This window comes from Theobroma umbraticum, unplaced genomic scaffold, assembly GCF_002168275.2.
Source record: "Theobroma umbraticum cultivar Fairchild unplaced genomic scaffold, ASM216827v3 scaffold_67.0, whole genome shotgun sequence".
In the NCBI taxonomy this organism is placed as follows: domain Eukaryota; kingdom Viridiplantae; phylum Streptophyta; class Magnoliopsida; order Malvales; family Malvaceae; genus Theobroma; species Theobroma umbraticum.
In genome coordinates this window covers 5,941,925-5,956,870 of record NW_018397262.1, presented here as the reverse complement: position 1 = coordinate 5,956,870, position 14,946 = coordinate 5,941,925, and the positions used below count along the sequence as shown (strand labels likewise).

The window sequence follows — 14,946 nt, the reverse complement described above, 5'->3', positions numbered from 1 at the left end:
AGGTTTTTATTTAAATATATCGTTTTAAGCCTTTGAAGTTTTTATTGGGAGGGTTGAATTCTCAATGTTTCTATCTTTCTTGTAGTAGAAAATTTATGCTCTTATATCTTATATAATCGAAGAAAGAAATGAATAAGAATTTTGTGGCATGCAATACATTCCGGAATACTTGGGGACTTTGCAATGTATATCCCTTTGACTATAGTCGATGATATATGTAAGAATTAGGGACTTTAACGATCCAACCATCGACGGAATACTTCGTTTTTGGAAGTTTTTATGCATTATCAACGAAAATTTTTGTAAAATTAGTGTGAAAAATGAGCTAAAAAACCTAGGATCAGCATTGGAAAAAGATTGCCTAATGGAATCCCCAGCAATTTGAGATAGTCCCAAAGCCAGCTAGCAACCAACATACATCATATATTTTGGAAACCCCAACCATGTATTTGAAACAATCAAATTCTGAATCTTACTGAAACATCAAACCTTGTATGTACCAAATCTATCATTTGCACTGAAGTAAAGTCTGAATCTTACTGGAAATTGGGCAAGTTATTGTTGGAAAGAGCTCTCCCATGTCTATTTTTCCTAGTTGATGCACTGAAGTAAAGTCTGAATCTTACTGGAAATTGAGCAAGTTATTGTTGGAAAGAGCTCTCCCATGTCTATTTTTCCTAGTTGATCCAGACCATGCTAAATGAATAAATTCGGACCTCCAACCCCAAAGCTAATTCTTTTTTTTTTCTTTTTATATATATTTAGGGGAGAGAGATTCGAATTCTGCACTTTAGGTAGGGAGTGCTCGGTTGCCCCCAAAGCCAATTCTTGCTCAAATTAAGGAATTGGTGAGATCACATTTTTCAATCTTTACTCTTTGGTTACCTTAGCTAACAACAAGTCGAAATCGGAAAGGGAAAGAGAATTCAAGAATTCTGTATAACCAATCTTATGTATACCATAATAATCCTAGTTGAGATAATTCATGAGTTTCCTTTGGAATGTGAGCTATGTTCATACCGAGAGTTGGTGAACCAGTCGGACATGGTTTGTCAATTTGGAGTAATAAACAGAAAACTATGTGAGTTAATTTCTTATTGACCAGATATCAGATTAATGATTCCAACAAATTCGATTGTTTGAGCACTCAAACATCATTAACAACAACAAAAAGGATTCAAGAACTAAACTTTGTGATAAACTTCCATCTATTTTGGCTATTTCACATATCAAATAACTAAATCACATGAATTTAAATCTAAAATGCATTCATGTACAAACTCCAATGGAGATTATGCAATCCACCCATCATATCCTAGCAACATAAGTTCATCATTCTCAACAACTATAAAAAATTTGGTCCAAAATTAAGCACATAAATCCATGTCTAACATATCCAGGGAATCTCAACACCCCTTCATGAAATATAATTGATCATTTCTAATGGTAGGTAATCAGAAACTAAATCCAAAAACCAATTCAACTAATTCTCACAAAAAGGCAATTCCTATGACTGTGTACCATTAAGATAAAGAACGAAAGAGAACCCAGAATCTTTAGAAGCAGAATCACAAGCTTTAACAATGTCAGAGCATAATTTAAGATCATTCTCATTCTTGGTAACTTGGTAAGCTTTAAAGACCAAATAAGCTGTCCCAAGAGCACCCGTATACAAAGTATGGTCTTCCGTTCGCTTTCCACTCATTCCCCATGTCTCCCTCACCACCTGAAACAAGCAAAACCAAACAATTTCTAAACTTAGAAAAAAAATCTTTTTTTTTATTTTCTTGAGGCAATAGTTGGTTATTTAAAAAAATCTCAACATACCCAGAACAGAAAGTACAGTAAAGTCACCAACTTTAATGTCTATATGCATAATTCACTTGATGGGAAAACATGAAATGAAGCACAAAATGAAAATTCAACAACCCAAAACAGAGTTTTGCAGTGAAAAAAAGATAAAACAAGCAAAACAGAATATAATTATATTCTGTCAAAGTGAATTATTCTATTGAGACCAAGCTCTGCCTATGAATTATTATAGCTTTTATGACCAAATAAATATCTAGGCTTGGTCTTCAATATAGGTTTGATGTAAGGTTTTCATTTGAGTCAAAGTCAATCTTAATTTATTGGGAATTAATCAATCAAGATATTTGTAACAACATCTGTTCTTGTTGTAAACGTTTTTCTCTTTCTTTTGTTCTTCAAGGACAAAATCAAGCTATGCAACTATATCCTTTTTTCCACAATTTTCCTTCATATAACTATATATAAGCTCCTTAATAATCTTTTCCTAAATTTTTATGGATCCTTTAATATCAACACAATTATATTAAATTCATTGATTTGTCATACTCCCTCCATCTTCTTTTCTTTATCCATCTTTTCTTTTCAGAATATCTCTAAATGAAGTGGGTTTTTTCTTTTTTTTAGACATATATACTCTTAATTTTTTATATTAAAAATTTAGTTTTCATGATTTTTTAACTTTTTCTTATTAAAATGTATTGAATGCTTATATCATAAAAAATTTTCTAATATAAACATAAAATATGTCAAAATCAAAGCTTTTATCTTAATATCCGTAAAAGTCCAAGATGGACCAAAAACAAGGACGGAGAGAGTAATTTATTACTAAAAATAAGATTTACATGAAATTTTAAACCAAAAAAATTATTTAAATTTTTGCCCTAATAATGGTATTAATTTTGACACATTAATTTGCCAAGAATTATTCATCAACTTTGGCTCAAGTCACATATTGAAAAAGAACAAGTAAGCGGCATTAAACATCATCAAATCAAAATCGGCTTTCGAAACTATGTTGTTAAAAGGCAGACTCTCCTTCTAGCAGCCGTGATTCCTGGCCAAGACTTCTTCCCATGCCACCCTCAATGCATTATTAATTTATTATCCATATGACGTCAATTCTCCCATTGTCATCCCACATATAATGCATGATCCCTTGCTCATCTCTACACTCTATAAAAACCCTGTAAATCTCAACTTAAGGGCAAGCCAAACTTCATCAAAAACCAAGATTTGCAGAAATGTTGAAGCAAGTTTCTTTCGTTCTCTTTGTTCTTCTCTCTTGCTACATGGGAGTTGAGTCCCAAAAGTTGAAGCATCTCACCAATGAGCTTGAAGTGAAGGTGGCAGCAAGCGACGTTTGGGAGCTTTACAGGCACCTTGGGATCTCAATGCTTGCTGCCCAAGAGCTTAAAAACGTCATCCAAACTGTTGAAGTTTTGAAAGGCGATGGCGGGGTTGGAACTATCCTCAAACTCACTTTTGTTCCAGGTACCAATTTATATATATTTATAACCCTTTTCAAGTCAGTGTTTCTTCTGTCAATATTCCATGCCTGGAGCTGATCTTGGCTTCGTTTGAATCAGGCAATTCTAGCTATACAGAAAGGTTCACTGTGGTTAACGACGAGAAGAGGGTGAAAGTGGCAACGGGTTTGGAAGGAGGATGTCTAGCAATTGGTTGTTCTGTTCAAATCGTTCGGTTTGATATCATAGCAAAAACCAATGCTTCATGTATCATCAAATCTGACATCGCGTATGCTGTCAAGAAAGAGTTTGAAGCTGATGACCCAAAGCCTAATATCCAACTCTTAGCAGCTGCTGCACAGATTACTAAAAGGTTCCTCGAGAGTAAACACAACGCTTAAAGATCATCAGTCTAATATAACAGATTGATGGGGAGGGTTGAATTCTCATTGTTTCTATCTTCTTGTACTAGAAAATTTTATGCTCTTATACCTTGTATCGTTGAAGAAATAAATGAGTAAAGATTTTGAGGTTTCCAATATATTCTTTTGATTATATTTGACGATAATTGTAAGAATTAGAGATTTTATTGATCGAATTATTGACCAAATATTTTATTGGAAATTAGCCCAATTCGATGATTACAGAATATTTCGTCATGGAAATTTTCGTAACATTAGTGTGAAAAAAGGGCTAAAAACCTATGGTCAACATTGGAAAAGGATTGATCCTAGGCTGATTCTTTGCCAAGTTCCTTCTCCTTTTGTACAATTGGGATCATCCCTTTTGATATGAAATCAATCTATATTTAACTTTCAAAAAAAAAAAAACATTGAAAAAGGATTGCCTAATCAAATAGTCAGCAATTTGAGATACAGTCCCAAAATTGGAACATTTTTAGCTTCTATTATTGCCCACCATTCCAATATTGGTAAGAAATTTGCTAAAGTGTTAACATCAAACAAGATAGCATAAATAATTATGAAGAGGGCCCCAAAAAAGTCAAAGAAGGCAAAAGACATGCAAGCAACCAACAGACATCATAAATTTTGGAACCCCAGAACGCGTATAAGAGTATTTTGAAGCAATCAAAATTCTTGGGCAGAACTGAACTCATTCCAGCTGGAATTCCTTCAAATCTTACTTTTCAATTTTTCCTCTTTGTTCCTTCATTTAATCAAGGCCAAGAAGAAATTCCGTTGCCTTATATATATTCCACCTTTTTGACTTTTATGGAATGCCAAAAATAGCAAACAATGACAGCAGAGTTATGCTTTAGCTGATTGCTTTTCCATTTTATAGCTAATTAAGGCAGCGTATCAACAAGCAAATTGAGAAGAGCAACATAGTCTTTGAGCAGGACTTGTGACCAAGTTCAGCCGTCTCCATCCTTGTAAGTACCAAAGCTATCATATGCACTAAAGTATAGTCTGAATCTTACTGGAAACTTGGCATTGCTTTTAGAACAAGTTGGTGTTGGAAAGAGCTCTCCCGTGCCCATTTTCCCTAGTTGATCCATAAAACAGGAGACAATCAAGGGAACTACAACCATGCCAAGCTAAATGTATAAATTTGGACCCCCCCAACCCCGAAGCCCATTCTTGTTCCTATTAAGGAATTGGTGGGATCACATTCTTCAATCTTCACTCTTCAGTTACCTTAATTAGCAACAATTCCAAATCCGAAAGGGAAAGAGAATTCAAGAATTCATGATAATTGTATAGAATAAGAACAAGCATGCTTTGAAGATCATAGAATTTCATCAATCATAACGAAGGGAAATATATTAGAGACCGATAAATTATAATGATCTAAGATCAAGATTTCCATTTCATCAAAATCCTTCTCCAACAACAGCAATACAGTGAGGGTAGCTGCTAGATATCATATATAGTTTACTCTCAAGAAAGTTTTAAGCATTATGTTTGCTCTCAAGAAATTTTTTTGCAATTTGGGCAGCAGCCGCCAAGAGTTGGATGTTAGGCTTTGGATCCTTTGCTTCGAACTCCTTCTTGACAGCATAGGAAATGTCGGATTTGATGATGCTTGATCTCTCGGATTTCTCTATAATGTCTAAGCGAACGGTTTGCACTGAGCAACCAATTGCTAGACATCCTCCTTGCAAGCCTCGTGCCACTTTCACCCTCTTCTTGTCATCAATCACAGTGAATTTCTCCGTATAGCTTGAATTCCCTGATTCATCGAAAGAATTGATGATTTAACTTATTAATTGGTACATGATTTTTTTCTCAAAATCAAATATTAGAGTTCGAATCCTTTTCTTCCAAATATATATATATATATATATAATTTAAACCATTAAAAAGATGATCAAGAAACTTGGTTTCAAAGGGTTTTAATACCTGGAACAAAGGTGAGTTTGAGGACAGTGCCAACCCCACCATGACCTTTCAAAACCTTGATGCTTTGAATAACATTTTTGAGCTGATCTGCAGCAAGCCTGGAGATTCCAAGGTGCCTGTATAGCTCCCAAACCTCACTTGCTGGCGCTTTCACTTCAATTTGATTGGTGAGATGCTTCAATTTTTGAGAATGAACTCCCATGTAGCAAGCAAAAAGAACAAGGAAAATTAAAGACACTTGCTTCAACATTTTTGCAATCTTTCTCTTCTTTCCCTTGCCTAAACCTTGGAATGATTTTCTCTAGTTGCAATTGACAGGGTTTATATAACGTTTAGAAGCAAACCCAGAATTCTAAATTAAGGAATGATTTGATTACGAATTAATGCTATAATTAAATGACATGCTTGGCACAAGTCTCTAAGCCAATGAATCATGGCTGGGGAGAATAAGATTGGATAGTCTTCCATAATTAGCAGATTTGCTATTTAATTTTTCAAAGTATAAGAATCAGAATTCATGAATGAGTTTCTTGCCAAACTAATTTACATCATATTATTACATTAACAATGAAGGCCCCTTAACTAAGCATTGTGGAGCAATTAATGTGCGTTGATATTACGGACTATGGAATTAATCTTAGTATTAATTAAATACTTAAAGCCTATTTGACTTAACTTTTTGTTTAGCTTAAAAACTATTATAAAGCTCTTATGAAAAATAATAACTTTTTGTTATGAATATTTTTGTGAATATCCATTTATGTTATCTATATCTAGATTTAATATAAATCAGATTAGATTATGATATAATCCATCTAATCTTTAAGTATTATTTTCATCTTGTAAAAAGGTTATTTGCTTATAAATAGACTAATTTACATTATATTATTACATTAACAATGGAGGCCCCTTAACTAAGCATTGTGTGGAGCAATTAATGTGCGTTGATATTACGGACTATGGAATTAATCTTTGTATTAATTAAATACTTAAAGCCTATTTGGCTTAATTTTTTTTTAGCTTAAAAACTATTATAAAACTCTTATGAAAAATAATAGCTTTTAAAATTAAACTGAAGTTGTTTGGTAAATTTCTTTTTATAAGTTATAATTTTGGTTAAATTATCATAAAGGGATTTTTTTTTGAGAAGGTAATATTATAATTATCTTTAATAGATGAAGATATTTTTAAAACAAAAATAAAAATTCTCTTGTATTTAAAAAAAAGAGAAGAAAAAGCTCTTCATAGGAGCTTTTCTTAAAGGTCCTTTTTAAAAAATTTTATTGTTTTAAAAAAAAGTTACTTTTTTTTTAAAAAGCTTTTTAAAATTTATATTTAACCTGGCTTTTATTTTTAAAAGATAGATAAACTGAAAAAAAAATCAAACCAAACAAGCACTTAGTCTATTAATTAAGCTGGAATTTAGCTCCCTTCCCTCAAACACTGTTGACCAAATGGTCAAATTAAAAACACTGTTGATAAAAAAATAAAAAAGAAACAAACTTGGCTGTCCATATTTTGCTTAACCTCGTTGTAAATTGCCTACAACCAAATTAAGGCAAAATTTAGGTAAAATTTTTTATGTAAAACTTTTTAAATTCCTCAATAAAATTATAAAAAAAAATTACTAACATGACGTTGAGGTGAAGTACGAAATGCAATGTGACCATGTTATTATTATGTTGTATCATCATGTCATGTCACCACTCAGTATGATATGTTAGTATGTTATATTAACATTATGTGATATAAAATGACAAATGACGTTCGTTAATTATTAAAACTTATTTGATAAAAATAAAAATATAAAAATTTGATTGACGATAATAAAAGAATAAATTTTATTAATTTTTTTTTTAAATAGTTAGAGAGGTTTTTTAAATATTATGTGTTTTTTAATACCTGCAATGTAAAAACAAAAATGGCATTAAAGTTAAGAAGGCCAAGGCCCATATCAGGTCCATCTCTAGGTTCAATCCCTTGGATATGCACTCCTAAGGAGCCCATATTTATCCACTTCAAGCCCAGCCCATTTATGGAAAAGGAGTCAGCCAGTCAGGTTTTAACTAGGGTTTATCAAAAGCCGAAAGCTTCCAGTTTTCCTGTGTCTGTTCCAGCAGCCAAAACCCAAGTAAAAACTCTTATCGTTCGACTCCCTCTTTGTTAAAAAATGGGGAAGAAACGAAAGCAAAGCGATACGCAGACAGCTGAACCAACGAAGAAAGATGAAGGAGCTCCAGAGAGACCAAAGAGGACACTTTTGGGTTGGAAAGACAAGGAAGAAGTTGAAGAACAAACTGAGTCTAATCCTGATTCTTCTTCCCTGGTCTTTAGAAACAAAGAAAAAGTTATGGTTACATGTTCACGCCGTATCAATTACAGGTTCGTTGGTAAAAAAAAAATGTTTGTTTTCTTTTGCCTGATTGTTTGGTTGAGTTTGTTTTTGATTTGGGTTTAGTGTTTTCTTTTGTAGGTATAGGCATTTGATGTTGAATATGGTTTCACTTTTGCCTCATTGTAAGAAGGATAACAAGGTTGAGTCGAAGAGTAGCAAAGGCGCTACACTGAATGAGCTTATTGAATTGAGGGGTTGTTCTTCCTGTCTGTTTTTTGAGGTAAACATCTAAGCTTTGTTGGTTTTTTTTTTTAAATTTTTTTTGCAAAAATAAAGTGTAGCCAGTTTTGATTGTTATAACTATGAAGTTTGATGAGCTTGCAATGTTTGACACTGAGAGTGTATACAATTATAAACATTGCGTCAAAATTAACTCTTGATATGGTACTCACTTAAATGTTCTGCTGAAATAAGCTGACTTTAGCTTGCTTTACTTTAGAATTTTGTATTCAAAATACGATACGTTTATATACAACTTTTGCTGTCTATGCCAGTGTAGGAAACATCAGGATCTTTATCTGTGGATGGTAAAGTGTCCCAGTGGTCCATCTGTTAAATTTTTGGTTAATGCTGGTAATATTTCTCATTTGATTTCGTATATTATGAATTTTTCCCTATATACATAAGTGTCTCGATGTTGTTTAGTTAGTATTGCAGTGATTTTCTTGTTTCTTGTGGCTTAATGAAGTCCGTTTTGTTCATTTCAGTGCACACAATGGAAGAACTGAAGCTAACTGGAAATCATTTGAAAGGTTCGCGTCCTTTATTGACTTTCTCGGGAAATTTTGAAAAAGATGCTCACTGGAAGCTTCTGAAGGAGATGATCGTGCAGGTATCTTGATAATGCTTTTTCTCCTTTCAAAAGAAATGCTCCTTTGCTGTTTATCTTTCCCACATATAGATAAAACATGTATTTCCCCACTTTCTGAATCAACTCTTTTGAGTTTTCTCCCAGTCTTTTGACCTGTAGCAGTGTAAATTCAAACTCTCTCAGATAGTCCTTGAAATGAATGATTGGCTAAAATTTTACATGGACTGTCTTATCACTTCCTCTGTTTCTGCTCATTGTGTGTGAAAGCTTTCGCCTTATTGAATTGTGAACTTTCTTTGTTAAATGATGTGAAGGTTGTTTTGGTATGTCAGCATTTTTGGTTTTTTCCCTCCTTTTATCTGTGCACAAATTGTTGAGATTCTATGGATTTTTTACTTAAAACATATTGTGGGGTGAAAATGAGAATATTCCATTTATGACAGTTTCTTGTATATATATTTTTTTTCTTTCAGATATTTGGAACTCCGAAGGAACACAGGAAATCTAAACCTTACCACGATCATGTCTTTGTTTTCTCCATTGTTGATGACCACATATGGTTCCGCAATTACCAGGTTTGTGAAGGATGTGCCTTTTGTAATCTGTGTGCTATATTTTCCTATAGTATAGATTAAATTCTTAATACTTGGTTGCTGTATCTGAAGGTTTTAATATGGAAACTGAAAGTAAAAGTTTCATTACACTCCTTCTGTCTGTATTCCTTGGGCACATCTGCTGATTTAGTATTAAACTCCTTATAGCTGCCAATTAAACCATCAACATCTTAGAGGTGGCATATATAATGGATGTGAATTGTTGTTGCAGTACTAGTATTATCAACTAGATGGGCTGCCGAATTCAGTTTCTTGGATTTCCTTCCTTTTAACTTTCGCTTAGATTGTTTAGGTTTAAGTGCAGGAGCTGGACTAGACTGTTGTAGTTTTCCTAGGAAAATGCCTGTACATATTTTTCTCTGCTTTGCCCTCCTTGACATTGCATGACTCTGGAATGAATATCCTCATTTTATTTTAGTTCTACTTTGAAAGGATCTCTAGTCTATCTTTGATCTTGAAGCCTACAAAAGAAAACGATGATGTAAATGATCAGCATAAGTTTGTCTAATGTCAAATATTTGCTTGTTTATTATTTGTTAATGAATATTTTAACTTTGAAATTCGCTCTTTAACACTGATATTTTTTAATGTAGATATCTGTTCCTCATAATGAATCAGATAAAATGGTTAGAGGGGGCCTTGATAAAATGACCCTTGTTGAGGTATGCAGTGATGTGCTTTCTTATTTACATAATGTGATTATCTAGTACCTGCGATTGTAATTTAATTCTAGATACTGGTTCTGTGCAGGTTGGTCCGAGATTTTGTTTGAATCCGATCAAGATATTTGGTGGCAGCTTCGGAGGTCCAACACTATATGAGAATCCTTTCTATGTATCACCAAACCAGGTTAGAGGATTTCACTTTAATCTTGATTTTGGTGGTGCAAATTATTGTGGTTAATGAGATTTGATGGATTCTGTTAAAGTAGGGTAAGATTCATGTTCCTCCTTTATACTTTTAATAATTATTGACACTTTGTGCTTCCGTTCCCAACATTCGCAGATCCGAGCATTGGAGAAGAGGCAGAAGGCCGGGAAGTATGCGAAGAAAGTGAAAGCCAAGACAAGGAGGAAAATGCACGAGCTATCTAATCCATTGGAGCCTGATGAATTTGCTGATATGTGGAGGGAATGATGTTGATCAAGATCCTTTTTCTGCCAAGCAAAAACAATCATTATGGACTAAAATCGATTTTGTATCCAGTGTGAAACAGCAGGTTTTGGTTAATTGTTTTCTCTGTAAGTTTCCATTTTGTACTGGTGAGAATCAGTTTACACCAATGGATTAGTTATACAAAATGATATGTGTTTGTAGTAGCATCCACATTCTCTTCTCATGTCAAATGCAGAAATACTGTGATTCTGATAAGGTATTAGACCTTGTTGGGAAGATTTGGTGATGAAACTGAAAGCCAAAATGATGTAAAAGTCTTTGGTGTCCATATACCCTGATGCCTGATTAGTTAAGGATGATGCTTATGATCCAGGTTGGCTTTCCATGATTTATTGCAGGAGATCAACATGGATACACTTGAATATATCAAACTAGAATATAATATGACGACATATTTGGGCTCCAAAAAGCATTCAAAAATTCCAGAATAGTTTTTAGAGCAAAAGCAGTAAGGTATTCTTTTATTGATTTATTTATTTTTTCAATACAAGAACATCAAATCTTTACCCAGGTTGCAAGCATCAGATATCATCACGGTTAATAAGCCATCCGGACAAATGAAGGAAAAAGAGTATTCCTCAAAAAAATTTCACTGCAAGTGTAAACAATCAGGTTCTCAAGAAACCCTGTCCGGAAATGAGACAATCAGTGGTTTCATTGGATACCCACAAGAAAGAATCCCGTGTATACTCCCACCATTAACTGAAACACAATTATTTGCCCCCTATTCTTGAGGTGAAAAGGGCCATATCAACACTGCTGAAACTAAGATATCCAGCAAAGAAGCAGAACTGCCAAGGTATCCAAAAACTCAATTGTTTGAACTGACGGGGCTTCTATGTCATACCAATGTTACCAGATGTCAAACATTGACAAAGATTTCAGCATTCTATGATGGACGAGAGAAGGTTAGCCAAAAGCCGGCTTTTGCATGGTCATGATCAAACTTCTTCAGTATGTAGCAGTAATCAAGCTGGTAGAAAAACCAAGCAGGTCAGCATAACATACCAAGCATGTCAACAAAACAAAATGAACAACCAAAAACCAGAAAGAGTAAGCTAAAAAAATGTATAAAATTTGACTTTTAGGCACATTTTCCTTTTCATCTAATTCTCTCCCTCTTGCTGAGCACACTAGTGGAATCATAAATTATTTTTCATTTCTTCCAATTTTATATATCTCTTAGTTTTCTTTTCTTTTTCTCATACTTTCACCAAAGCATAAAGTTAATTGCTTGCTTCTCATGCCACATCAAAGATTCAAGTTCAACTAATCATGATAAGAAAACTTATCAACTCAGAAAAGATTCAAAACCAGTATGCTATAACCATTCTCCATTGTTTAGTTTAAAATTTTTGAATAAAGGGACAGAGAAACTAACCTCCATGCGAAATAGACTTGTAGGGACAACAATCCCAACTCCAACAGAACTTCTGAATGACTCTATGAACTTCTGAACAGAGAAACTTCGGAAATTCTCTGCTAACTTAGCAACATTTCCAGCACATGCAAAGACATGTGCATGGATTCCCTTCTCCCTAAACCACCTTGGTGGAAGGTCAAAAGAAAGGTCCGCCAGAGCAGTAACAGCAAGATTTCCTCCAAGAAAATCCCTCACAACAGCATCAGCATCCTCATCGTTGATTTGCCTTGTAGGCTCACAGGGGCCCAATCCCCTTGTCTTATATCCCCATAATGCTTTTGGGCCTCCTAAAGCACAAACTGGAGACAGATTGCCACCTAAGAAGAATCTTTCTGATAAGGATGTAGTCTTGTTCAAGAACCCATTCCCCCATGGAAAGATAACACCACTAGAAATCCCAAAATTAAATGCTGCATTGTAAAATCCGAGAGGAATAGCACATCGAAGATCAAACTCCTGTTAGAAAATCAAATGAATAATAATACATCTGAGTTGAGAGTGAAAGACTATAATTTGTGACTAACCATTGAATTTTATTAATAGTTAGCAACTAGGTTAAATAACAACAACAATGACCACATGAAAAAGGTAATAGAAGCTAAAGTATGATCACGAAAGAGAGTTGTATACAAGACTATTCATATTCATACATGAATTCAGATGTCTAAGATCCAGAAATTAGCTAACCTAACCCTGGATGAGACACTTTCAGGCCAGTGAGGATCAAATGCATCACAATGGCCAAAGCCAGCATCCTCACATCAAGGGAAACAAAATATCATTTCTATTCTTCTCTCAAAAAACTAAACTAAGCTTAGCAGGTTAAGAACAAAAGCCCCAGACTACCTAAACTTCCATCTGCAGTCAATTGCATTATGAACATTCACATCTCCAAAAATATGCTTACCGGCTACTGCACTGGGATTCAAAATTAAACTATAGACCCTGCACATGCATAAGACACACATATACAGGGATAGATGACGATTCCTTAACACAATTTTTGCTACTTGTCATGAAAACCTAACACACAGAAACAATTCTGCAGGGCAAATACAAAGTGAAACGTATGGCAATACAAATACAACTAAAACTGCAATATGAAGCACATGCATAGTTCCAAACCTGGCGTAGAAACCGTAAGCTATGACTATCAGGTGCAAGGCCCCCAATCTGAGTGGTAGCCACAAAAGCATATCCTCGGGTTGGTCTCACAGGAGAATTTCTTCTGTCAATTTTTAACCTATACTTCAAAGATGACAGTAAATTGCGTCCAAGCTGGCTTCTTATAGACGATGATGACAATTGAGATGCATCTGCTAAGGTTTGCCATGCCAGATGGTATTCAAAGTTATGATATCTACTTGAAAATAAACCAAGAGAAAGTCCAACAGATCGCTCTTTGTAAGAGTAAAAGTTTAGCCCATCTTGGGTCAAAATGTATGCACGAGCAGTGACAGGAGCTACCAATGCTTTGAATCTGGGGAAATACACACCACCACTTACCTCAGCTGAGTGGTCAAAGCCATAAGCAATTGAACCATCCCAGAGATCCCCATACCCTAACAAATTCCTGTACTTGATTGATCCTTCCACCGAGGAAGATTTAGCCTACAAAAACATCACACAATCATAATTCACACAAATTACGTAAGTGCAGCAATATATCCATGTTTCATAACGATTTCCATTTGAATTCGCAACCTTGTGCGCATGTAAACTAGCTAAGAACTCCCAAACTGGAAAGGCTAATGAAAATACTTAAGAGTATCATAAAAGGAGGACTTTTACAAGAGGACTGAATCAGAAATTCAGAACCAATTTCTTAGTATATCTTACTTAAATCTTAATTTAGTCTAAATTTGGCTTTTTTATTATGCCAATTAAAAAGCAATGCCAAGCATTTTCCAAAAAAGAAAGAATTTTAATTCCTTTATGGCATTTGCATACAAATCAAACCAATTGCATTAATTTCTTCATAAAACCCTAAATTCTTGTAAAGCATATATACCTCAGTTTTCGTATAAGCCCCAATCTCTCCCAATAAACGATTCCTCGCTTCCTCAACCTCAATAACTACATTGGCACTTCCAGGGATCTCAGGCGGGCCCGAATCTAGCGTGATCTTAACGGAATTGAACAGTCCGAGCGATTTCAGCCGCGAATTAACCGCGCTCGATGCTTGCAACAGCTCCTGCATCGTGGTGGCTTTCTTCAAAGCTTCTAAAGCTTCGGCTTCGATTATGTAGCCTTTAGTCTTCGTGTTCCCTTTGATGATCACATCGTGTACGTGGATTGAAACGGGACCGGCCAACATACGTCGCACTAGAGCGTCCATTTTCAGCCTCACCGCTCGAGGCGTGGGCGGTTCGAACGTGACGTCGTCGTTGTCGTCTTCTTCTTCGTCTTCTTCTTTTTCGTCGTATTCGTCGTCATCGTCATCTTCTTCATCAAGATCGTCGGCATTGTCCCGTTCTTGATTTTCCGGGTCCACTTTCGGGTCAGGGTCGGGCATTGCTAGAAATTAGAATTAAAAGATAGAAAGCGCGTGTGATAACTGATGAGGAACTGAAAAAGTAAAGCCCATGGTCAACTCAGTCAAAGCCGGCTTTTTCTTTTTCTTTTTCGCTTCTTCTTTTTAATTATTATTATTACTTTATCCTAATACACATTTTCGAATATTTTTATTTAAAAATTATTTTTTAACCTAAATTTGATAATTAATTTATTTTTATTGTTACTTAAAATTTTGATTTTTTATATTTTATTAACATAATTTAGGATATTATAAAAATTAATTAGTCGCATCGGTCATATTCAATTTCGCATCTAGCTGAATATATTATATTAGTACAATCAAATGTTATGTCAAATCTTAATACTTGA

At 34.4% G+C, this 14,946-nt stretch overlaps 4 protein-coding genes across 4 annotated transcripts; 2 read left to right on the top strand and 2 right to left on the bottom strand.

The window, feature by feature from the left end:
- The first annotated feature begins 3,038 nt into the window (after positions 1 to 3,038).
- On the top strand, positions 3,039 to 3,768 carry LOC110419870 (norbelladine synthase-like). Its single transcript, XM_021433001.1, has 2 exons — positions 3,039 to 3,303; positions 3,399 to 3,768. Exons 1-2 carry the CDS (start codon positions 3,054 to 3,056, stop codon positions 3,677 to 3,679), a joined length of 531 nt encoding a protein of 176 aa, XP_021288676.1. The 5' UTR covers positions 3,039 to 3,053; the 3' UTR covers positions 3,680 to 3,768.
- A 1,422-nt stretch (positions 3,769 to 5,190) lies between these two features.
- On the bottom strand, positions 5,191 to 5,930 carry LOC110419909 (norbelladine synthase-like). Its single transcript, XM_021433039.2, has 2 exons — positions 5,642 to 5,930; positions 5,191 to 5,471 (listed from the first exon to the last, which is right to left on the bottom strand). Exons 1-2 carry the CDS (start codon positions 5,889 to 5,891, stop codon positions 5,191 to 5,193), a joined length of 531 nt encoding a protein of 176 aa, XP_021288714.1. The 5' UTR covers positions 5,892 to 5,930.
- Positions 5,931 to 7,733: 1,803 nt separating this feature from the next.
- Positions 7,734 to 11,006, top strand: LOC110419472 (Ribosomal RNA processing Brix domain protein). The gene is made up of 8 exons (XM_021432539.2): positions 7,734 to 8,023; positions 8,115 to 8,256; positions 8,531 to 8,609; positions 8,744 to 8,868; positions 9,321 to 9,422; positions 10,055 to 10,123; positions 10,212 to 10,310; positions 10,467 to 11,006. The coding sequence occupies exons 1-8, from the start codon at positions 7,812 to 7,814 to the stop codon at positions 10,596 to 10,598; spliced, it is 960 nt and encodes a 319-aa protein (XP_021288214.1). The 5' UTR covers positions 7,734 to 7,811; the 3' UTR covers positions 10,599 to 11,006.
- Positions 11,007 to 11,068: 62 nt separating this feature from the next.
- On the bottom strand, positions 11,069 to 14,631 carry LOC110419382 (uncharacterized). The gene is made up of 4 exons (XM_021432399.2): positions 14,072 to 14,631; positions 13,186 to 13,671; positions 12,019 to 12,516; positions 11,069 to 11,610 (listed from the first exon to the last, which is right to left on the bottom strand). Exons 1-4 carry the CDS (start codon positions 14,573 to 14,575, stop codon positions 11,527 to 11,529), a joined length of 1,572 nt encoding a protein of 523 aa, XP_021288074.1. The 5' UTR covers positions 14,576 to 14,631; the 3' UTR covers positions 11,069 to 11,526.
- Positions 14,632 to 14,946: the final 315 nt, after the last annotated feature.

Excerpts from the sequence above, each read along its gene's own strand:
- LOC110419909 (XM_021433039.2), bottom strand. The coding sequence starts at position 5,891 with ATGTTGAAGCAAGTGTCTTTAATTTTCCTTGTTCTTTTTGCTTGCTAC. Across the intron at positions 5,472-5,641 it reads CAAACTCACCTTTGTTCCAG|GGAATTCAAGCTATACGGAG; the intron begins GTATTAAAACCC and ends TCGATGAATCAG.
- LOC110419472 (XM_021432539.2), top strand. The coding sequence starts at position 7,812 with ATGGGGAAGAAACGAAAGCAAAGCGATACGCAGACAGCTGAACCAACG. Across the intron at positions 8,610-8,743 it reads TAAATTTTTGGTTAATGCTG|TGCACACAATGGAAGAACTG; the intron begins GTAATATTTCTC and ends TGTTCATTTCAG. Across the intron at positions 10,124-10,211 it reads ATAAAATGACCCTTGTTGAG|GTTGGTCCGAGATTTTGTTT; the intron begins GTATGCAGTGAT and ends GGTTCTGTGCAG.
- LOC110419382 (XM_021432399.2), bottom strand. The coding sequence starts at position 14,575 with ATGCCCGACCCTGACCCGAAAGTGGACCCGGAAAATCAAGAACGGGAC. Across the intron at positions 13,672-14,071 it reads GGGCTTATACGAAAACTGAG|GCTAAATCTTCCTCGGTGGA; the intron begins GTATATATGCTT and ends ATGTTTTTGTAG. Across the intron at positions 11,611-12,018 it reads CAAGTCTATTTCGCATGGAG|CTTGATTACTGCTACATACT; the intron begins GTTAGTTTCTCT and ends TTTTTCTACCAG.
- LOC110419870 (XM_021433001.1), top strand. The coding sequence starts at position 3,054 with ATGTTGAAGCAAGTTTCTTTCGTTCTCTTTGTTCTTCTCTCTTGCTAC. Across the intron at positions 3,304-3,398 it reads CAAACTCACTTTTGTTCCAG|GCAATTCTAGCTATACAGAA; the intron begins GTACCAATTTAT and ends CGTTTGAATCAG.